Source organism: Pituophis catenifer, unplaced genomic scaffold (assembly GCF_029215685.1).
Source record: "Pituophis catenifer annectens isolate HBS135680 unplaced genomic scaffold, rPitCat1.0.hap2 SCAF_4, whole genome shotgun sequence".
NCBI lineage: Eukaryota > Metazoa > Chordata > Lepidosauria > Squamata > Colubridae > Pituophis > Pituophis catenifer.
The window spans coordinates 1,728,882-1,751,715 of record NW_027256884.1 but is presented as its reverse complement, the minus strand read 5'-3'; the positions used below and the strand labels follow the sequence as shown (position 1 = coordinate 1,751,715).

General features: G+C 41.3%; 1 protein-coding gene across 4 annotated transcripts; it reads left to right on the top strand.

The window, feature by feature from the left end:
* Positions 1-3,918: 3,918 nt before the first annotated feature.
* On the top strand, positions 3,919-22,332 carry ST3GAL5 (ST3 beta-galactoside alpha-2,3-sialyltransferase 5). 4 transcript variants are annotated; one of them, XM_070943175.1, is made up of 7 exons: positions 3,919-3,986; positions 10,142-10,263; positions 14,238-14,352; positions 16,244-16,587; positions 17,250-17,436; positions 20,002-20,172; positions 21,353-22,332. In XM_070943175.1, exons 2-7 carry the CDS (start codon positions 10,154-10,156, stop codon positions 21,614-21,616), a joined length of 1,191 nt encoding a protein of 396 aa, XP_070799276.1. In that variant the 5' UTR covers positions 3,919-3,986; positions 10,142-10,153; the 3' UTR covers positions 21,617-22,332. The 4 variants fall into 4 exon arrangements, with proteins under 4 accessions (XP_070799276.1, XP_070799277.1, XP_070799275.1 ...); XM_070943176.1 differs by lacking the exon at positions 3,919-3,986 and adding an exon at positions 9,188-9,416 and having other exon boundaries at positions 20,002-20,160; XM_070943174.1 differs by lacking the exon at positions 3,919-3,986 and adding an exon at positions 9,188-9,416.
* Positions 22,333-22,834: the final 502 nt, after the last annotated feature.

The window sequence follows — 22,834 nt, the reverse complement described above, 5'->3', positions numbered from 1 at the left end:
TTTAAAAAAAAAAATTAGAAAACAAGAGCTAGTTTTTATTACTAACACATCTATATTGAATTTATATTCCATCTTCAAGGGCACAAACAGCTTGAATGGAGTTGCAGATGCACCTGTGCTTCGTTTTTGTTTTACCAGTAAAAAAAAAAGTCAAATTTTTATTAATCATAGATATACAGTAGATGTCTGGTGGAAGTCACATATGTTACTTAGCCTCCCTTCCCCAGCAAACTTCCTTGATGGCAGCTTGGTACGTCCATGCCAAAATGTAATCTGTATTTTTCAAAAAAATATCTGTTTTTTCCCCCATGATGTCAGTAGCAGATTCAGCTCTACTTTTCCACCCAGATCACAAAGAATGATTTACTGGAGGGGTATCCAGTTTTGGCAACTTCAAGACCTGTGGATTTCAACTCCCAGAATTCTCTGCTGGCTGAGGGATTCTGGCTGGGGGATTCTGGGAGTTGAAGTCCACAGGTCTTAAAGTTGCCAAGGTTTAGTGTATTGGACTGGATGAATATTTGGCTGTACTTAAAACCCTCGCAATAAATGTCCAAGGGATTGTGCGAGTTTCACATGGTACTTCATCCTTGGATCAACATTCCAGCAGCAGCTTCAACCTATTGTGTGTTTAGCAAAGTCCTTCATGCAAAATGTGCCACACATCCATCAAAAACCCAAGAAGATCTGAGATCCAAAATATAGAGGAATGTAGGCTCTGGAAACCTCTTCTGGAAATACAAGCCCAAAAGGATTAAACTGTAGTGATTACCAAAGAATGACCCGGTGATCTAAGACATTTGGTTTCATAAACAGCGCAAGCTAGCTGTTCAGAAATGTTTGCCGGAATTACTTTGGAGAGATTTGTGCCGGTAAGGGGCCGTGTTTTAAACCACATTCTTGCTAAATTAAAATGTTAATTCCTTCTCTTGCTGCTCCATCGAATTCTTAGAATGGTGCATTAAAATGAAAGCAGTTGGTTCAATGCCAGCATTCTTTTTCTTCAAAAATTGTTAACAGCTATTATTCTGTTAATGCCCTGTTTAAATGTTTATTTGCCAGACTGTTAATGGCTATTGCAGTGGTAGTATTTATTTGTGCACATCCTGCACTGCTTAATAATATGCTGTCATTCTTTTGAATGTTCAGACTTTGTTTCAGTAAGAAGAAAAATCGTCTAGATATTTTTTTTAAGATCATACAGAACATTGCTGCCACGTTTGTTAATGCCTTCCTATCAGAGAGAAGTTTTGACTTGGTTGTATCTATATTTGCAAGAATAAACTTCGTTATTTTGTTTTACTTAATGTTGTGTGTCAGATTCATCTGCTGAGACATATTTTTGCATATGCAGCCAGACCAAAAAATAAATACAATTCTTGGAATAAATTATAGATTTATTATTTTTTTTGCAGTGTAACATTTGGTGTAAGAAAATAACTTTATTGTCACTTTGAGTGTACACTAATCGACATATATTAAAATGAATTTTCATTGTATACAGGTCTCAAAGGGTCACCACCTCCAATATACACTAGATGAACATGACAAAATAGATAAATACAAAAGTATGCATGTACGCACATATATGACACAGAGAAACAACACAATCTAGTTCAGATGTATACATGTACATGGTGAGAAAAATGAATCTTGCGAGTTTACCAGACGGATGGATGGCCTAGGAAACAAAGCTGTTACAGAATCTGGTAATCCTGTTAGAAATACTTCGAAACCCCCTCCCAGAGGGGAGCAACAGAAACAGACTGTGAAGTGGGTGTGTGGGGTCTCTAACAATGCTATGAGCTTTAAGTGCAGTATCCTGAATAATGGGAAATGTGCTTCCTATAATCTCCACTGTCCTCACTGCTCTCTGTAGGGACTTTCTATCTGAGGTACTGCTGCCACCAAACCAAACAGGGATGCAGTTTGTTAAAAAGCTCTCAATGGTGCCTCTGTAAAAAGTGGGCAGGACAGAAAGATGTGCTCTCCTCATTCGACACAGGAAATGCAGACGCTAGTTTTCAAGCTCCACATGACGTGTGGAGAGACCAGTTCAGATTGTTAGTTATCTGCACCCTAACAATCTGAATTGGTCTCTCCACATGTCATCTTTAGTGAAGCATGCAAGCCAGTGTCTGCATTTCTTGCTTCAGGGGTCTCCAGTTGTTTGGAGGTGTTTTTGGGGTGGTCTTGGGGCTATCCCTTTCTCTAAGGATAGTTGTGAGTAAAATGGTGGGTGGGTGAGCTCATTTGTACCAGGTGTTCATTTAAGAGGTATGATTTCAACTCTCAGAATTCCCCAGCCAACCATGCTATCTTTCTTGGATCCACAGCTGGCATCTAGCCCCCAGACCTAAAAACGTGAAAGAAACACCTGTGCTGCCTTTCTAGCAATAAAAGATAAAAATTAAAAATTACAAGTCATTTCCAACAGAGCTTGTCATGTCCTGGAGGGCCTTTAGGCTGGATTCAGCTCTTATTTTTTCCTGTTGGGAGCAATGGTGGGTTTCAAATTTTTTTACTACCAGTTCTGTGGGCGTGGCATGGCTTGGTGGGCGTGGCTTGGTGGGCGTGGCAAGGGAAGGATACTGTAAAATCTTCATTCCCTCCCCACTCCAGGGGAAGGATACTGTAAAATCCCCATTTCCTCCTGATCAACTGGGACTTGGGAGGCAGAGAACAGATGCGGATGGGTCCAGTCAGAATTTTTACTACAGGTTCTCCAAACTACTCAAAATTTCTGCTACCGGTTCTCAGAACTGGTCAGAACTTGCAGAAACCCAGCTCTGCTTGGGAGTTTGGCAAACTCCCCTCGTCCCCCAAAGAAACTGGGAAAAAACTCCAACCTTTATTTCCAAAAGAAGAGAAGATAAAATACAAAAAAAGAGAGGAGTTTATTTGTTTTGAATTTCAAAAGGCATTTGAAAACAAAGAGGTAGAAATTCCAGCTGAAAGGCACATAGGAAATTCGCAATGCTTTATGGAAGCCAGAGAGCGGATGGGGAGTGTTACATCTGGAAACTTGTAAATGGATTTTGGGTCTCAAATTTAATTTGAAATGGGTCTTTTAAAATTAATTGAATGAATGGCTTCCCAGAAGGGAAAATGGTTTTATGTTTTGACGTCTGGAAAAAACAAAGTGATAGGTTGCAACACTAGATGGGGCTACAGATTACAATTAAAAGAGAAGAACTCTTATTTGAGTTGTTAAAACAGGTAGTCCCCGACTTAACAACAGTTCATTGAGTGACTGAAGTTACAACGGCACGGAAAAAAAGTGACCGTTTTCCACCCTTACGATGGTTGCAGCATCCTCACAGACCGTCATGTGACTTGACCTGACACACTGACTCAAATTTATGACGGTCGCAATGTCCTGGGGTCACGTGATCCCTTTTTGCGACCTTCTGACCAGCAAAGTCCATGGGGAAACCAGACTCGCTTAACAACCATGTCACTAACTTAACAACCAGAACGATTCACTTAACCAACAGGGGCAAGAAAGGTCATGAAATGGGGCAAAACTCATTTAACCCATTCCCCACTTAGCAACAGAAATTCTGGGCTCATTTGTGGTCCTAAATTGAGGTGGGGCTACCTGTATAATGTCCAGGTTAGAGATTTAATTTACAAGCGCAATAAAAAAAAAAAACCGAGCACCGCCAGGCGGCGCCAAAGAGCAAAGCGGGTTCCGTGTCTCGCGACCGCCCCCAGCGTCCACCTTGGGTATTGCAGTCCGGGCTTCAAAAGAAACAAGCAATTCTCTTCTTTCTTTTTCGAAGGAAGAGGAAGCGGAGGGCTTTTCTACCCCTTTCTAAGTCTGTGATCCAGACGGTCCCGCCCCCCCCTTTGGCAGCCGACCATTGGCCCGAGCCACACGTCCGTCAAAGCTCCAGTGCTGGGCTGCAGCTTGGTGCAAGCGCGCCTTTCCTTCATCTGGGACCGAACCGATGAGCTCGGAGTCTCCGCGGGCTGAGGCGCAGGTGGGAGGCTTTGGGGGGGGGTGGCAATTGCAGCGGGGCACCTGCTCAGCTTTGCAAAAATTGCGGGTGGGGTGGAAATCCTCTTTTTGCAAAAGGGGGGCTTGCAAAAATCTTGCACCGTGCAAAAAATCTTGCACGGGGCAAAATTCCAACCTGCCTTTGGCTAAGCGGTGCAAAATGGGACGACGTCTTGCAATAATAATAATAATAATAATAAATGGTGTGTGTGTGTCGGGGGGGTTTCTTTGGGGGTTTGTAGAATGGGGAGGGGTCGATTTGCGCCCCTGCCCGATGCGCGGGACTCCATTGGCCTCTTTTCACTTGCTGTTGGAAGAAGGCTGGGATTCCGGCCGGGGATGGGTTGGCTGGGGAGTGTAGGCTTTGTAGTCCTTGGGGGGGCGGATGGGTGGCTGGGATTTATCCCTGAAGGGTTTTGTCCTAAATCTGGCGGGGGGGGGGGTGTTGCAAAGCGTGGATGATCAGGAAGGTTTTGTAGGGGAGAACTGTTTTCCCAAGGAGGTAGAGAAATTAAAATTAAGTCATTAATTTAAAAATTTAAACGAATTTTCATTTTCTAGCTCCTTGGGTAAAAAAAAGAAAAACTGTCTTTCCTGATCATCCAGAAAAATTAAAACGAGCTTTAAAATTGAGTTCCTTGAAAAGGCTGGGGGGAAGCTGCAGAAAAATGGAAACATTTTGTATCATTAGTGATCGTTGTGACTTTGTTGTTGTGGCTTTGGCCACAACATGGAAGTTGAATCTGGAAGTTGCAGTTGCAACAGTGTTAGGAAAACATTCTTTTCAACTGTACTTTTGCAGGATAACAAGACAGCAGTTGATGCAATTGGTACCAGTGAGTCTCTGAAAAACCCATTTGTAGGAAGTCTTGACTTTTGACCCAAGATAGCAGATACAAATGGAATATACACTGCTCAAAAAAATAAAGGGAAGACAAGCAGAAGACATCCGAGATCTGAATGAATGAAATTGCCTTATTAAATACTTTGTTCGTTACATACAGTAGTTTTGTGTTCCCTTTAGTTGTTTGAGCAGTGTATAAACTACTGTTGTTCCACTGGTTAATTGTTGTAAGTGTCAAAAAAAAATTCATATTTCTAGGTTGCTTCTCTCCTTGATTGGTTTCCATCCGTTGCTTCTTGTCCTGCCTACTGGTGCTTTGGAGAATAGCTTGGTCCCTTCATCTTTGTAGTAACCCCTGAGATATTGGAGCACTGGTATCATGTCACCCCCATATATGTGAAGATACAGAATGTGAAGGGGTCCTGAGACCATTATTAGTTATATTTATACAGTAGCTGCTTGTCAGAAAGTTGCAAAAATTGCAACATGACCCTGGGACATTTCAAAATGAATATGAACCAGTTACAAAGCAAAAACGGGACGCAAAAGTGGGACGTGCGGGGCAGGGCTTCGGGAGGCCAAAAATGGCTGTATTCGGTATATAAGATGCACCAACATTTCCAACCTCTTTTTTTTGGGGGGGGAAATGTGTCTTATACTCCGAGAAGTACGGTAAATTGCCAACTTGGCACTCCGAGATAAATATGTGGGTTTTGGGTTGCAGTTTGGGCACTCAGTCTGAAAAAGGTTCACTATTACTGCCCTATACCCTTGATGACGAACTTATGGCATGCGTGCCACAGGTGGCACATGGAGCCATGTTGCCTTGCACGCCAGCTCAGCTCCGGCCAGCTGATTTTCGAGCCTTCTGGGCCCACCAGAAGTAGGGAAACAGGCTGTTTCCTGCCTCCGGAGGGCCTCCAAGGAGGTGGGGAAGGCTGTTTTCGCCCTCCCCAGATGCATAGAGAGGATCTGGAGAAAGAAAAACGGGCCTACTGGGCCATCACGTGCCAGGAGCAGGGGGGAGGGGGGTTGCGCATGCATGCACAGGGCGGGGCGTATAGAATTATGAGTGTGGGCACACGCACATGCAAAACCCCCTGCCCCCCCTTCCTGGCACGCAATGGCAAAAAGTTTTTTTTTTTTTAATTTGATTTATATGCTGCCCTTCTCCGGAGACTCAGGGCGGCTTACAATGCGTTAAGCAATAGCCTTCGTACTTTTGTATATTTATACAAAGTCAGCTTATTGCCCCCACAAACTGGGTCCTCATTTCACCTACCTTAGAAAGGATGGAAGGCTGAGTCAACCTTGAGCCTTGGAGAGATTCGAACCAGCAGTAAATTGCAGGCAGCTGTGTTAATAACAGGGTGCGTAGACCACTGTACTATCAAGGTTAGTCATCACTGCCCTATACCATTTCAGACAAGTGGCTGTCCTATCCATCCATCCATCCATCCATCCATCCATCCATCCATACTATTTCTTAACCACTCATCCTCCTCAGATAATGAGGTTTCACGGCTAAATTACAGGTCGTCTTCAGCTTTCAACAATTCACTTAGTGACCGTTCGAAGTTAACAAGCTTTTTGGCCTAAGCCTGGGAAGACTCTACAGGTAGTCCTCGACATACGACCACAACTGAGCCCAAAATTTCTGTGGCTAAGCAAGACAGTTATTAAGTGAATTTTGTCCCATTTTATGAGACAAGTTAGCAACACGGTTGTTAAGTGAATCCAGCTTCCCCACCCCTTGACTTTGCTTGTCTGAAAGTCACAAGACATTGCAACCGTCATAAGTACGAGACAGTGGCCAAGCAGTTGAATTTCAATCACCTGACTATGGGGACGTTACAATGGTCACAAATGTGAAAAACGGACTGTTGTAAGTCGAGGATTACCTATGTACCTTGAATGTCTGGAGCCAAACACTATCAAGTAATTCTAGTTTCTGCTCACTCAAAAATCAGAAATGCTAGGAAGGAGGAGATAATTTTGCTGACTGTCTAGGAAGAATGACCCAATTAATTTTTAAATGTTTTTTATAATGATTTTTTAAAATGTATTGTGAGCCGCCCTGAGTCTTCGGCATATAAATTGAATTAATTAAATTAATTAAATTAAATTAAATTAAATTAATAGGACTGTTGAGAACCAGAAGGTAGAAGGCAGGATATAAACTTCCACCAGGGAGTAACAGGCAGCTCAGTAGCTTGGATTGCAAACTTCGGGTGATGTATCTTCTGCAACCCTAAGCTGCTTTTCTCCATGTTGGTATTTACTTATTTTGTCATATTCGTGTAGTGTCTATTGGGAGGTGGTGAGCCTTTGAGAGCTGTATGCAATGAGATTTCATTTTAATGCATGCCGATTAGTGTACATTTCAAAGTGACAATAAAATTGTTATTCTGTTCGGTTTTCTAGTCCAGATTGGAAAACATGCTTGGGAATATTATTATCCTGAGGTTTTCCTTCACTTTTTCCTGTTAAATTACTGTAGGTTGGTCTTGCAAAATCCAGCCTGGGTCAGTCACCGAAGTCAGTCTTCATCTGCTGGTCAGGTTGGACTGATGCTTTTTTTAAAAATATAACTTTTTACTATTTTTTATAAAAACAAACAAACATTTAGTATGTATGTTGCCCCCTCCCTGTGACATCTCGGTGTTATCTTCAGTCATTCCTCTTCTTCTTCCAAAAAAGGAAATTTCTTCTATCTTGATCTTTATACAAACCATTTTAATATCTCCTTACTAAGGCAAAATTCTGTCTATCCAATTTTTAAATATAATCATAAAACTTTTATCTTTTATATCTCGTTTCCAACCAATACTAAAAACAGTTCCATATCCTATAATACCCTATCTCTTCCCTATCTTTAATCATCAAAGTCAATCTATTCATTTCTGCACAATCCATAATTTTTTTTTTTATCACCTCATCTTCCAAAGGTATTTTCTCTGCTTTCCAATTTTGAGCGTAAACAATTCTTGCAGCTGTTATTACATGTATAATCAAATAAGTATATACCTTACTAATCTTTTCTGGGAGAGTACCTAATAGGAACAGCTCTGGTTTAAATTCAGTATCATCTGTTAGGTTGGACTGATGTTTGAAGGTGTTATCCTGGTTTGTTTGTTGGGGTTTTTTTTTTAGTTAACAGTAACAGAGTTGGAAGGGACCTTAGAGATCAACTAGCCCAACCCTCTGCTTACGCAGGAGGCCTGTACTAGGGATTCGACCTGCCAACTTTTCTGATCAACAAGCTCAGTGTCTTAGCCCCTGAGCCACCTAGTCAGGCTAAGTTATTTTTATTAGCTCTTGTCCCTGTAGTAGAGAACAGGAGATTATATCCTTCGCAAACAAAGCAGAGAGTAATAAAAATGAAATCTTTCAGACTTCCAGGGTGACATCACGGTGCGATGTAGGAAGACAGAACTCCACTCTTTTTACCCATTTTTTTGCATCTGGAGACCAGCAACAATAAAGTTGGACCTTGTAAAGGACAGCAAAAGAAAAGGGAACACTCAGAGATGATGCGGTGAAGGGCAATCCCCCATCGCAGAGGGTGGATTCCCCGAAATCCGGCATGGAAGAGACCAGCCGCTTCTTTGGCTAGGTCCAGAGGCGTAAAGGCCTGAGTAAATGGTGAGGAAATGAAAGAGTGAAAAAAAGCAGGAAGTATCGGCAGTAAAAGTTTAAGCAAATAGAACACTGTACTACTTCCCTAAATTGAGGGGATCTGTCAAGAAGTGACTGAGTGAGCCTCCAGAGTGAAAAGCAGTGAAAAGAGAGAAGATTTTATATTTTTTAAAATGCCGCTGGACTGGTAGAGTTTAATCCCAGTTGCCATCTGTGCTGCTGTGTTCTGAAGAAGCTGACTCAATTTGAGGCACAGAGGCATGTGCTCATTTTGGTGTAAAATGCTTTTCAGATTTTTAAAAAAATATGAATAGGACTTCTGCTTTCCTATCTGAATACAAAAAAGCTGTTTGCTGCTTGCGGTTTTTCAGCATGTTAGTAATTCAGATGCTCGGATATTACCTCTGTTCCTGTGGCTACAGAATAAGAGGAAATGTTTTGTTGACTGTTGCATAAAAGGCAGGACAAAAAAAAAATTGAATTTCATATTATCTTTCTGTGGAATTCGTAGCACAGTAACAGAATAACAGAGTCGGAAAGGGACGTTGGAGGTCTTCTAGTCCAACCCTCCGACCCCACCCCACCCCCGTTCGAGCACGGCTTGGCATATTATATCCCTTAAAATAAGGAATAACACGATTCTTTTAAGTGAAACAAATCTTCTGTTTTACAGGCTGGCTTACAACCACAATCGAGCTCAACATTCCTGTTTGTTAAGTGAAACATTTGTGAAGTGAGTTTTGCCCCGTTTTACGACTGTTCTTCCCACAGTCGTTAAGTGAATCACTGAAGTTGGCAACACGGTTGTTAAGTGAATCTGGCTTCCCCGTTGACTTTGCTTGTCAGGAGGTCGTCAAAGGACAAACGTGACCCCAGGACAGTTGCCGAGCGCCCAAATTTTGATCACATGATCGTGAGGATGCAATGGGCGTAAGTGTGAAAAATGGTCATAAGTCGCTTTTTTTCTCAATCCCATTGGTAACTTTGAACAGTCACTAAATGAACTGTTTGTTTTTGTTTTGTTTTATTTATTTTTATATGCCGCCCTTCTCCGGAGACTCAGGGCGGCTTACAATGCATTAAGCAATAGCCTTCATACTTTTTGTATATTTATACAAAGTCAGCTTGTTGCCCCCACAAACTGGGTCCTCAATTTACCCACCTTAGAAAGGATGGAAGGCTGAGTCAACCTTGAGCCTGGTGAGATTTGAACTTGCAGTAATTGCAGGCAGCTGGATGTTAAATGCTGCCTTAGTAGGAGGCATTAGCCTCCTACGCCACTCAGGCTCCTCTGTTGCAACACGAGGACTACCTGCATATGTTTCTTAGTTGGCCATCATGCTTTATTGTACTCAAGGGATCAAAGGCATTGTGCTCGTTTAAGCTTAATTAATTTAGTTAAGTTCCCTTAAATCTGCTCTAGAAGGAAGTAGAAAGTTTTTGGATTTTATGTGGTCGTAAGTGTGAAAAATGGTCATAAGCCACTTTTTTCAGGGCCTGTTGTAACCTCAGATGGTCACCCAACGAATGGTTGTAAGTCGGGAAGTAGCTAATGCTTTTGTGTTGCATTGTTGACTCTCTGGGCCTGGGTTTCCCTTGGAAAGGGAAAGGCTAAATATAAATCATTTTAACAGAAAACTCTTTGTCTTTGCCAGCAATGCTAAGCGATGAAACGGCCTTTTGCCCCAAAAGGAGCTGCTGGGGTTTTGGAACATGTTCGATGTTGGTTACTCATGACAATGAAAAGATCAGCCGGGAGTTTGAAAAGTAATTTCAAGTAAGTCCCTCTGTCCGCAAGTAAATTGATTCAGTTGGAGTACTGCATGACTGAACACAATATTGCAGATCATTTCACACAGGCTCAGGGTGCAGTTAAGCACAAAGCGTGTTGTTAGGAAATTACTATTATCTAACTTGTTGGGTTGGCAATATATAAACCATCAATGTAAGCTTTAAGACTGCTGTATTGCATCATACTGTATCCTGATTGGTTAGCTCTGTAGCCAATCTCCTTAAGAGGGAGCTAGAAACATGGTTTGTTTCTCTTTGCTGTTCTTGCTCTCTGAGATCTCTGTATGCTACTGTTTGCAAATCCAGAAGAACTGTTTATTGTGAATGACTACGACGACTGGTAAGAAGACTTTGTTATTGGATTATCCCTGGACTGTCGTTTTGCTATCTCCTGCTTTATATGTGTATGACCTGGACTGTTTATTGGACTGTGCCTTACTATTTCCTGAAAGTAAACACAACTCAGTGTGTTGACTATGTTTATTCGTAACTACTCTCAATCGCTTTCATGTGCACACCCTTGCTACTCAAGGGTTACTCTGCGAATTCCTTAACAGATGAAAATCACTCTTTCCCTTTTGAATATTTGCTTTGAAATTAATTGTTTTTATAAAACCGGGCTTGAGCCAAAACATTAAAAATGACCAGAATATAAGCGCTTTTACTTCATTCTTGAATTGTAGCAGGGGGTGACGTAAAAAACCCTAAAATTCTGATTGTTGCAGGTGTATCATTGCAGTTATTTCTGATCTCTTTACTGACTTACTTGAAAGCCTGCCTTTATTCTTGCTTGTCAATAACTCGAGGCAGCAAATCTACCTAACACAGGTCGTCCTCGACTTATGACGACAATGGAGCCCAGAATTTATGTTGCTAAGTCAGAAATGTGTCCAGTGAGTTTTGCCCTGTTTTACAACTTTTCTTGCCACAGTTCTTAAGTGAATTTCTGCAGTTGTTAAGTTGTCATAAAGTCACTCTTTTCAGTGCCGTTGTAACTTCAAATGGTCACTAAACAAACTATTGTAAGTCGAGGACAACCTAACCTCAGTCCTCCTCCTATTTTCCCCACAAAACCCACCCTGTGAGGTGGGATGTGCTGAGAGAGAGTGACTGGTCGGTTTTTCTTTTTCTTGTTTTGCAAAAAGTTTTTTAATTTTTTTCCAAACATACAAATTACATCTTTTCGGAACAGAGCTTTGATCCGGTCATCAATTTGTTCAGTTTTTGTCATCTTTAACAAAATTTTATCTATTCAATTTTGCCATACTACTTATTTCTTAATCTTAAATCACATATTCAACTAATACCATCTTTAAAAAAAAATTAACACATATTTACTTCATCAAAACAATTACCCTTCTATTAACCCGCCTTAAATCATAATTCAATGAATGTCTCATAATACATTTCACAATTCTTATCCTAAATCCTCACTATTAACAGTACTATTCAACCTTGTTTATATTTCATGATGCTCATTAAATCTTTGTTCCATTCTTACTTTATCAAATTTAAGTCTTATCTTTAATCTTAAAGATACAGCAATTTAACCATTAAGCATAATTCTTAATTCAAATAATGCTATTTAATGCAATTTCCCAACTACCCTAAATTCTATTAAACCATACCATTTATATAACACCAATTAAGAAATTTTTGTTTATAAATCATAATCATATATTGTTTCAATTTTCTTTTCTTTTTTACTTAGATAATAAATGTTCAAATTATTACAATTGTTGTACATATTTAAAAAATATCCCAATTATTATAGCTATCATTTTTCTAATTTAACCTTTTTTCTTATCCTTTCACTGTTACTCTCAGTCTACACACCTTTATTTCGCTGTTAATCCCAATGTAATCATTTTATTTTCCTCACTGTTAATCCCAGTGTAATAAGATTTGTTCCACTGTTAATCCCAGTGTAATTATCTTTCATAATCATCTTTTACTTTTGAAGATATATTATTAAAAATATTCAAATTATAAATTGTTATAAGTATTTAAACAATATCCCAATTATCATAACCATCAGTTTTCTCAAGTAGCACCTTCTAACATCTTAATTAAAAAAAATTGGTTCATTATGTCCATTGCTATATTTTCTTTTTTAACTTAATTCTATTTTCCAAATATTTTACCTTCAGTCCCTATTTCATTTCTATGTTTCTGTAACATATTTCTTCTCATATTTGTTCTCATATTTATTAATCTCAATATAGTCATTTTATAAATCCAAGTCCTGGACTTTTTTAATTTCCTTAATATTTTCCAATCTTTTATTCTTTTATCATTCACTGTTAATCCCCATGTAATCATCATTATATAATCATTAATCTCAATATATTATTGTTAATCGCAATATAATCTCTAGAGACCTCCTTTTTATTATTGCTATTCGCAGTTTAAAAAAGTAAGGGAAAAAAGGATCTCTTTATTTCTCTCCAATCCTTTGACCATAACTGATTGTTTAATGTTTCCAAATAGTTTATTCAAAATTCAATTTTCAATTGGGTTTTTATCTCTTCAAAGTTACATTTCAAAATCTTCTTTGCCTCCATGCTCCTTAGCAGGGGTGAAATGCTCCCGGTTTGGACCGGATCGCCCGATCTGGTAGCGATGGAGGCGGGTGGTTCGGAGAACCAGTAGCAAAAATCCCTGCCTCCCCCATGCCCAGCTGAGCCGCGTGATCAACAGAGGATTTTATTTCTTTTAAATGCCTCTGACGATCCAAGCTGAGTTGCCTGATCGTCAGAGGCATTTAAAAGAAAAAAAGCCTCTGCCAATCAGGCAAGTCGGCTTGGATTGTCAGAGGGATTTAAAAGAAAAAAAGCCTCTGATGATCAGGCAACTCAGCTGGGATCATCAGAGGCATTTATTTATTTATTTATTTATTTATTTATTTATTTATTTATTTATTTATTTATTTATTATACTTATTTATGCCTCTAACGATCCAACCTGAGTTGCCTGATTGGCAGAGGCATTTAAAAGAAAAAAAGCCTCTGACGATCAGGCAATTTAGCTGGGATCGTTAGAGCCTTTTGAAAGCATTTTTTACAACTTCTTCACCGAAGAGGTTGTAGAAAAAATGGTTTTAAAAGTTAAAAAAAAAATTGGTCCCACCCACCCAGTCACATTACCACGACCACCACCAAGCCACACCCACAGAACCTGTAGTAACAAATTTTAGATTTCACCACTACTCCTTAGCCGCTATTACACATTAGGGGTCTTATAATTGTAAGATGTTTCTCTTGTTATTATTCAAGCCTGAGTTGGCTGTCACTCACCCAGCTTCAAAAAGACTCCGTTCCGTTCCTCTCTTCCTCCAGCTCTACACTTAGTCCGGTTGTCCCAGCTTTGTGGCAGCCGCCCTGACTGCTGCCCCCGCCCCCGCCATTGACTCACAGAGAGTTCCCTCTGACCTCCGAGGAACTTGCCTGTTCCTCTTGGTCGTCCAAGGTGCCTCTCTTTCTTCCCCGTCCCTACAGGACGGTTCCGGTCCGAAGACCCATCAGCAGCGGTTCATCAGGCGGGATTTTTGCGATGCCCGCTAAGTCCCCGACTGTCTCGCCATGACACCAAACCGGAAGTCACTGGCCAGTTTTTCATGCTTGAAGTGGGACTAGAACTCCCAGTCTCCTGGTGATTGGCCCATGTCTCATTGATGGGACTCTGCTCCAAACCTCTTGAGTTGACTAGGACCACATCCCTTGGGGTCTTCAGGAGTATCTCATCCGAGACCAGTTCAAAGTTCTTCTTGTTTATCTTTTAATGTTGGGTTCATCACTTCTGTAAAAATGTCCTCTGCATTTTTCATCGCACCCCCTTGGAGTCTGCTGGGCTAAATGCAGGACGGAGGGGAGTTGGTGGTGGTGGTGCATCCTGCATTTTGGGGAGTAGATTGCAGAATGTGATACATCCATGAACGCCTCGTCTCTTTTACCCTTCTAGGTGTATCGTGGTAGTTGTGATTGCACTTTGCTTTATTTACCTGGTCAAGACAACGTACGAGGCCAAGACATGTGAAACAGCAAGAATTGACAAGGTCAACCCTGATCATGCCAAGGTCAGCTCACTGTTGTAATAAAGGGTGGCAGAATAGTAGTAAGCAGTGGTGCAGAAAAGGCTTATGAAAATTTTTCTTTCTTTCTTTCTTTCCTTCCTTCCTTCCTTCTTTCCTTCCTTCCTTCCTTCCTTCCTTCCTTCCTTCCTTCCTTCCTTCCTCTTCCTCCTCCTTTTCTTCTTCCTTTTCCTCTCCTCCTCCTCCTCTTCTTCTCCTTCTCCTTCTACTCCTTCTCCTCTTCTCTTCCTCCTTCTCTTCTTCTCCTCCTCTTCTTCTTCTCCTTCTCCTCCTCCTCCTCTTCTTCTCCTCCTCCTCCTCTTCTCCTCCTCTTCCTCTCCTTCTTCTTCTCCTCCTCCTCCTTCTCTTCTTTTCCTCTTCTTCTCCTCCTCTTCTCCTCCTTCTCTTCTCCTCCTCCTCTCCTCCTCCTCCTCCTCCTCCTCCTTCTCCTCTTCCCTTCCTCCTCTTCTCCTCCTTCTCCTCTTCTCCTCCTTCTCCTCCTTCTCCTCTTCTCGTCCTCCTCTTCCACTTCTCCTCCTCTCCTCCTCCTCCTTCCCCCTGCCCCTCTTTTAACCACTGTGGCCAGAAAGGTCATAAAATAGAGCAAAACTTGCTTAACAATTCTCCTCCTCTGCAACAGAAATTTTGCACTCAATTGTGATGGTAAGTTGAGGCCTGCCTATATGTTCTAGCCATTTCTATAACAACAAACATATCTATTCATTTCTGATTTTTCATGGAATTACGGTTAACGGTTTTTTGGTTAACAGTTTGAGCGGGATCTTATTCACAGATGGCGTATCAGTGAGTAGATGTGTACAAGATATGTGGATATTTTTAAAAAAGTATTACTGCATATTCTGCATATTCAGATACACCCATCCGGAGATAAGCAAAACCCAAATGACTCAGTTAATATTCATGAATAGTATATACAGTAGTATGAAATCCTTAGATATCTTATTTTCCCCCTTAATTTTGTTTTTTCTTGGAATACACATTTGTAAACACAAATGTCAGAAGTTGAAAAAGTATGATTACGTATATCTAAATGAGGATATCACTCATCAGAAGTGTATACAAAATATATTGATCCAGATGCTCCTGGATTTATCTCAAAATACTAGTCACCAGGGGTGAAATGCTCCCAGTTCGGACCAGATCGCCCGATCCGGTAGCGATGGAGGCAGGTGGTTCGGAGAACCAGTAGCAAAAATCCCTGCCCCCCCCCCCATTGTCCAGCTGAGCTGCGCGATCATCAGAGGCTTTTTCTTTTAATTTTTAAAAGCATTTTTTCTACAACCTCTTTGGCCGAAAAAATGCTTTTAGAAGTAAAAAAAAAAAAAAAAAAGAAGGCCTCTGATGATCGCGCGGCTCAGCTGGGATCGTCAGCTGATGATCCCAGCTGAGTTGCCTGATCGGCAGAGGCTTTTAAAAGAAAAAAAGTCTCTGCCAATCAGGCAACTCAGTTGGGATCGTCAGAGCCTATTGAAAGCATTTTTTTACAACCTCTTCACCGAAGAGGTTATAGAAAAAATGGTTTTAAAAGGAAAAAAAAATTGGCCACACCCACCCAGTCACATTAACCCCTCCCCCACCAAGCCACGCCCACAGAACCGGTAGTAACAAATTTTAGATTTCACCCCTGCTCGTCAACGCTGCCTAAACTCTGACAACACTGTTCGCTAAGCACGTACGGATGTTAAAGAAAAAAATATAAATAAAATCACATACATATATAAAAAAATTGTGTTAAAGATTGGACGTCAAAGCAGAATAGATGAAAAAAATTGCACGCCACATCACTGGGTTGTGTCAATTGCACATTCTTAACACACACACACACACACACACAAAAATAGGTTTCATGACCGGCTGGTACGTTTTGCTGTTCTAGAGAGCTCAGAAATACGCAGAAGGAATTTTGCAAGCCAAGTGTCGCCCGTCTTTTGCGAAGACCAAGCTGAACGAGCTGTTTCCCAACAAGTACAACACGGACCTCCTTCCCTTTGTAACGGAAGATATCGACGCTCAGTCCGATCTCTTTAAGTATCCGCCCCCTTTCGGCTTTCGGAATCTTTTGGAGAAGCTTCGAGACTTGGTCCAACTTCTACCCGAACAAGATCTACCGGCAGAGCTGCGTTCGAAACACTGTAAACATTGCGTAGTTGTGGGAAGCAGCAACGTATTACACGGGTTGAAGCTGGGCTCTTACCTGAATCACTTTGACATTGTCATCAGGTACGTCTTGGGTTTTTGTCTGAGGTCACAAATGGAAAGAGGGTCTATTAATAGAAAGGGAAGGGGACCTTGGAGGTCTTCTAGTCTAACCCCCTGCTTGAGAAGGAGACCATACCATTCCGGACAAACGGCTGTTCAGACTTTTCTTAAAAACTTCCAGCCACAACGTCTTGAATTTTGTTGAATCTGGTGGTGAAGATTTCCAATTAAGATAGTTCAACTTTTATTTTCCCTTTGGCTAAGACTTTACTTTAAAAAATAAAATAAAAGTGTATTTGAAACGTTTATATCGGCGCTATCTAATACCAGATTCTGGGCAGCTCCCAATGGAAAATGTTCCGTTTCACAGTGAATCTTAAATTTGGTGGTTACCATGTACCATGGATGGAAGCTATTCAAGGAGAGAAGCAACCTGGAACAAAGGAGAAATTTCCTGACAGTTAGAATAATTAATCAGTGGAACAACTTGCCTGCAGAAGTTGTGAATGCTCCAACACTGGAAGTTTCTAAGAAGAGATTGGACAACCCTTTGTCTGAAATGTACAGGGTTTCCTGCCTAAGCAGGGGGTTGGACTAAAAGACCTTCAAGGGTCTTTCCAACTCTGTTATTCATGCATTTTTTAAATTATATGTTCAGTTGCATTGTGCACTTTGTTTTACAGGTTAAATGATGCACCTGTTTTGGGATACACAAATGATGTCGGCAACAAAACAACAATTAGAATGACCTATCCTGAAGGAGCTTCTTTATCTCAAGACGAATATTTTCCAGATAGCTTGTTTGTGGCAGTATTATTTAAAAGAGTTGATTTTGAATGGATAAAAGCAGTGGTGAAAAATGAAACATTAGTAAGTAATTATATTAAATATTGCATTTGTATGAAATAATAAGCGACACCAGAATTGTACTGCTTGTGTGTTTACTACAGCAAGTTTCCATTTTGATTTTTTCCCCCCTAGCTGGCCACTGTTATTTTTGCCTAAAATGTTTGGCTTTGGTGGAAGTAATACATCTAATGTAGTATTACTGTATAAGTTATATTGATGTGAATATTAAATAAATTGCTATTAGCATTAAATGCATTGGCAACCTTTAATTGCCAAGCCACTCTTAAGAGTCTGTAGTACAGTGGACTAAGCACTGTTATTAACATCTGCTGCTTGCAATTACTGCAAGTTCAAATCTCACCAGGCTCAAGGTTGACTCAGCCTTCCATCCTTTCAAAGGTAGGTGAAATGAGGACCCAGATTGTGGGGGCAATAAGCTGACTTTGTATAAATATACAAAAAATATGAAGGCTATTGTTTAACGCATTGTAAATTGCCCTGAGTCTCCGGAGAAGGGCGGCATATAAATTAAAGCAAAAAAAAAAAGGTTTACAGTGAAAAATTAAAAATAAACTAAAACTCGATCCAACAGAAACCAATATAACCATAAGAAATGTACTGAATTCCTATTTTATTTTATTTTTTTTAATTTTTATTTATTTTTATATGCCGCCCTTCTCCGGAGACTCAGGGCGACTTACAATGCATTAAGCAATAGCGTTCATCCTTTTGTATATTTTATACAAAATCAACTTATTGCCCCCACAAACCGGGTCCTCATTTTACCCACCTTAGAAAGGATGGAAGGCTGAATATATATATTCATCTATTGAATATAGATGTTTTAGAAAAAAAGAATATTTGTACTTCTCCTTAGGACTGTATATGCATTCATTGGCACACAATCCCAAATTTTATGTTTTTTCCCCCCTCCTGTTTATTGATTTTTAATTAGGTTTTTATGATACTTTTTCTTGTTTATATATGCCCAACAAGTTGTTTAATTCAGTGCCTCCTCTGTGGGGTGGATGGGATGGGAAGATTCCTCAAAACACCATCTCATTTTAACCTGACTTCTCCAGTTAGTTAGTTAGTTAGTTAGTTAGTTAGTTAGTTAGTTGTTAGTCCTTCTTTCCATCTCTGGCTGGAGATACCAAGTTTAGCCATTTTGAAAAATGTTGCGGTGGCATTTTATTTTAGAGGACCTAGTCACCCCTGGCAAAGAATTGGGGATTACAAGTAAACCTCGCTTAATGACGCCCAGGTTTAGTGACTGCTCAAAGTTATGGTGGCGCCAAAAAGTAGCTTTGTGAACAATCCTCACTTTGTGACCGATGCAGCTTCCCACAGTCACATGATCACGGTTACACACTTCCCAACCAGCTTCTGAGAAACCAGAGTTAAAATTGCAGCGCTGAAATTGTAAGCTGTGGTTCCCATGATGTCTTGCGTAACGACTTGTGTGACTCGCTTAATGACCCCAGGGGAAGTGACAACGTAACTCCAGCAGGGTCCTGGGGTGTTTGGATTAGCGACCGTGTCGCTTAGTGATTGAGTTAACCTCAGCAGTGGCCTCTAATCAAGTATTAACGTATTTTTTGGAGTATAAGATGCACCTTTTTCCCCCCTAAAAGGGGGTGAAAATTTAGGTGGGTCTTAGACACCGAATGTAGCCCCACCCACCCACTGGCCCCCACCCTTTGGCCTCTGCCTCCCAGCAATTTACCTCCTTGCAGCAAGCAGCAAGAAACAGCCCATTTCAGCTTCAGCACAGCCTAATTAGCACAAGTTGATTGTCCCTTGGATTGGCCTCCTGACTCTCAGCTGTTTCAGGCTGCAGGGATTGCCATGGCCTATTGCTGTGTGGGCCTCTGCTGCTTGCTGCGAGGAGGTAAATTGCTGGGAGCAGTTTTTTTTTCCTTGTGCTAAGCAAGCTAGGCTGAAAACGAAAATGAAAGTAAAGCAGGCTGTTTGCTGCAAGGAGGCAAAATTGCTCAGAGGCAGAGGGAGATTTCTTTTTCTTGTTTTCCTCACCAAAAAAGATAGGTGCATGTTATAATTTGGAGCGTCTTATACTCCGAAAAATACGGTAATTTTTTTCCTCCTGTAAAGGTAGTCCTTGACTTACAACAGTTCATTTAATGACCGTTCAATGTTACAGCGGCACTGAAAAAAAGGAACTTATGACCGCATTTCTGTGGTCACGTGATCCAAATTTGAACGCTTGGCAACTGGCATGTATTTACGACAGTTGCAGTGTCCCGGAGTCACATGATTCCTCTTTTGCGACCTTCCGACAAGCCAAGAAAAAGGGGGAAGCCCGATTCACTTAACAACCTGGTTGCTAATTTAAGAACGGCAGTGATTCGCTTAACAACCGTGGCAGGAAAGGTCATAGAACAGAGCAAAATCCACTTAACCAATGTCCCACTTAGCAACAGGAATGTTGGGCTCAATTGTGGCCATAAGTCGAGGACGAACCTATAATTAAATTCTTCATGGGAGTAATTGCTTCACATTAGGGTGGATTTGAATGCTTGTCGTAATTTGGGTGCATTTGTGTGTTGTTGTTGTTTTGTTGTTCAGCCACTCTGGATGCACCTCCTCTTTTGGAAGAAGGTGGCGATGAAAATACCTCTCATTCCGGGGAAGTTCCGGATTTTGAACCCGATGATCGTTAAGGAGACGGCAATGGATATTCTGCAATACCCGGAACCTCAGTCCAGCCTCTTCTTCTGGAATCGGGTCAGTGCACAGGTAGTCCTTGATTTATGACCAGAATTGAGCCCAGAATTTAGGTTGCTAAGTGAGACAGTTGTCCTCGATTTACAACAATTGAGCCCAGAATAATATCCTTCCTCTCCCTCCCTCCCTCCCTCCCACCCACCCACGGTGCTCAGTGGTTGGAATACAGTAGTGCAGCCTAATTCTGCCGACGGCCAGCAGTTCGATTGTCACTGGTTCAGGATTGACTCAGCCTTCCATCCTTCCGAGGTGGGTAAAATGAGGAGCCAGATTGTTGGGGGGCAAGAAGCTGACTCTGTAAACCACTTAGAGAGGGCTGTAAAAGAACTGTGAAGCGGTATATAAGTCTTAAGTGCTAATGCTGGAGTTATTGTCCCTTCCTTCCTTCCTTCCTTCCTTCCTTCCTCCCTCCCTCCCTCCCTCCCTCCCTCCCTCCCTCCCTCCCACGGTGCTCAGTAGTTGGAATACAGTAGTGCAGGCTAATTCTGCCGACTGCCAGCAGTTCGATTGTCACTGGCCCAAGATTTTTTTTTATTTGATTTATATGCCGCCCTTCTCCGGAGACTCAGGGCGGCTTACAATGCGCTAAGCAATAGCCTTCATCCTTTTGTATATTTTATACGAAGTCAGCTTATTGCCCCCACAATCCGGGTCCTCATTTTACCTACCTTAGAAAGGATGGAAGACTGAGTCAACCTTGAGCCTGGTGAGATTTGAACTTGCAGTAATTGCAGGCAGCTGATGTTAATAACAGTGCTTTAGTCTGCTGTGCCACCAGGGCACCAAGATTGACTCAGCCTTCCATCTTTCCGAGGTCAGCAAAATGAGGACCCAGATTGCTGGGGGGCAAGAGGTTGACTCTGTAAACCGCTTAGAGGGGGCTGTAAAATGCTATGGAGTGGTGTGTGTGTGTATATATATATATATATATATATATATATATATATATATATATATATATATGGAATATATATATACATATATATATATGGAAGGCTGAGTCAACCTTGAGCCTTGGCGAGATTCGAACCTGCAGTAATTGCAGGCAGCTGGTCTTAATAACAGGGTGCCTTAGACCACTGTACTACCAAGGCTCAGTCTTAAATATATTTAAGACATTTAAGATTTAAGTCTTAAGTGCTACTGCCATGCTTGCAAAAGGAATAAATACCTTTCTCTGGTTCCCTTCTAGAAGATACCCACGATTGGCATCATAGCCATGGTTCTAGCTACCCATTTATGTGACGAAGTGAGCTTAGCCGGGTTTGGCTACGACCTGCATCATCCCGAGGCACCTCTGCATTATTACAACAACGTTTGCACGGTGGCCATGAGGTGGCAACCCATGCACGACGTAACCCAGGAGACGCAACTATTGCAAAAGCTGGTCAGAGAAGGCGTCGTAAGCGATCTCAGCGGGGGAATCTACTGCCACTTCTGCAACAAGCCAGGCTAACGGTGGGATCAGAGATCGACTTTCGCGTGTTCCTGCAAGCTTCCCTTGATTGGAAAAAAAAAAAAAAAGCCACGTTCGTATTCCACACAGATCATGCGTGACAACTTTTCGGGGTTCAGTGTTTATTTAATATTTGGCAGAGGTTTCTGAATATGCATTATTACTTCACACCTAACTGGTATTTGGTGTCATTGTAAGACACAGCACTTCTGAATGGTTTTTGTCTGGACACATGGAGAATGAATTGCGAGCAGTCCTCGACTTAACGATCAAACGAGGCCCAGAATTTCTGCTACTAAGTGAGGTAGTTATTAAGTGCCTTGAGCCTGATTTTATGAGCCTTCATTTTATTTTATTTTTTATTTTTTTTTTTTTGCAATGGATGTTAAGCGAATCAGTGCGATTTTTAAGCGAATCCAACTTCCCCCAACACACACACACCCCAGTTGACTTCGGAAACCGGCTGGGAAGGACTCCATTTTAAAATTTATTTATCAAATTTAGAAACTGCTGTCTCCACCCCAGCGGGACTCTGGGTGGTGCGGAAGTGAAAATATGAAAACGTAAAAATTATATAAAGTTTAGGTAAGAGGCAAAGATTGTCACAATTCAACATTAAAAGCTAATTAAAAGGTGGTAGGGTCTAACCAGCTCCATGCATTGTGCTCCTCCTTGAGAGCTAAGCAAAAGGCTGAGTCTTCGGGCATTTTTGAAAGACCAGGAGTGCATGTGGGGGGGGGGGTTCTGCTTCACCTCTTGGGGGGAGGGTGTATCAAAAGGTGGGGGGCAATGGTAGAGAAGGCTCTCTTCCTGGAGAGCCAGTCAGAATTATTTAATTGATGGGGTTGGGAGAAGGAGTGGCCGAAATCGGTGGTGGAGTCAAAAGAGGAGTTAGCTAGAATCCTACGTAGTCACAAGCAAACTTAAGTCCAATCGCCTTTAAATTCCATTGATTCTTAATCTTGACTCCACACGCACGAGTTGAGAAGATTCCCATTCATAGGATTTTATCAATAAATCAGTTTAATTGGATGTCTATGTCTATTCTCCGTCATCCAGGTCATGGTCTTCCCAAAGGTGCTTTTTTTCAAGAGGCAACTGGACTTTCTGGTTTTTCTTTGAAGACGTTTCGCTTCTCATCCAAGAAGCTTCTTCAGCTCTGACTGGATGGTGGGGAAGGGAAGGATTTATACTCCTTGCAGACAGCTGGTCACTTGC

What these genes read in the sequence shown, in the direction of transcription:
- ST3GAL5 (XM_070943175.1), top strand. Translation starts at nt 10,154, where the DNA reads ATGAAACGGCCTTTTGCCCCAAAAGGAGCTGCTGGGGTTTTGGAACAT. An exon ending in TCAACCCTGATCATGCCAAG is followed by an intron (nt 14,353 to 16,243) that starts GTCAGCTCACTG and finishes TTGCTGTTCTAG; the next exon opens with AGAGCTCAGAAATACGCAGA. An exon ending in GGAATCGGGTCAGTGCACAG is followed by an intron (nt 20,173 to 21,352) that starts GTAGTCCTTGAT and finishes GTTCCCTTCTAG; the next exon opens with AAGATACCCACGATTGGCAT.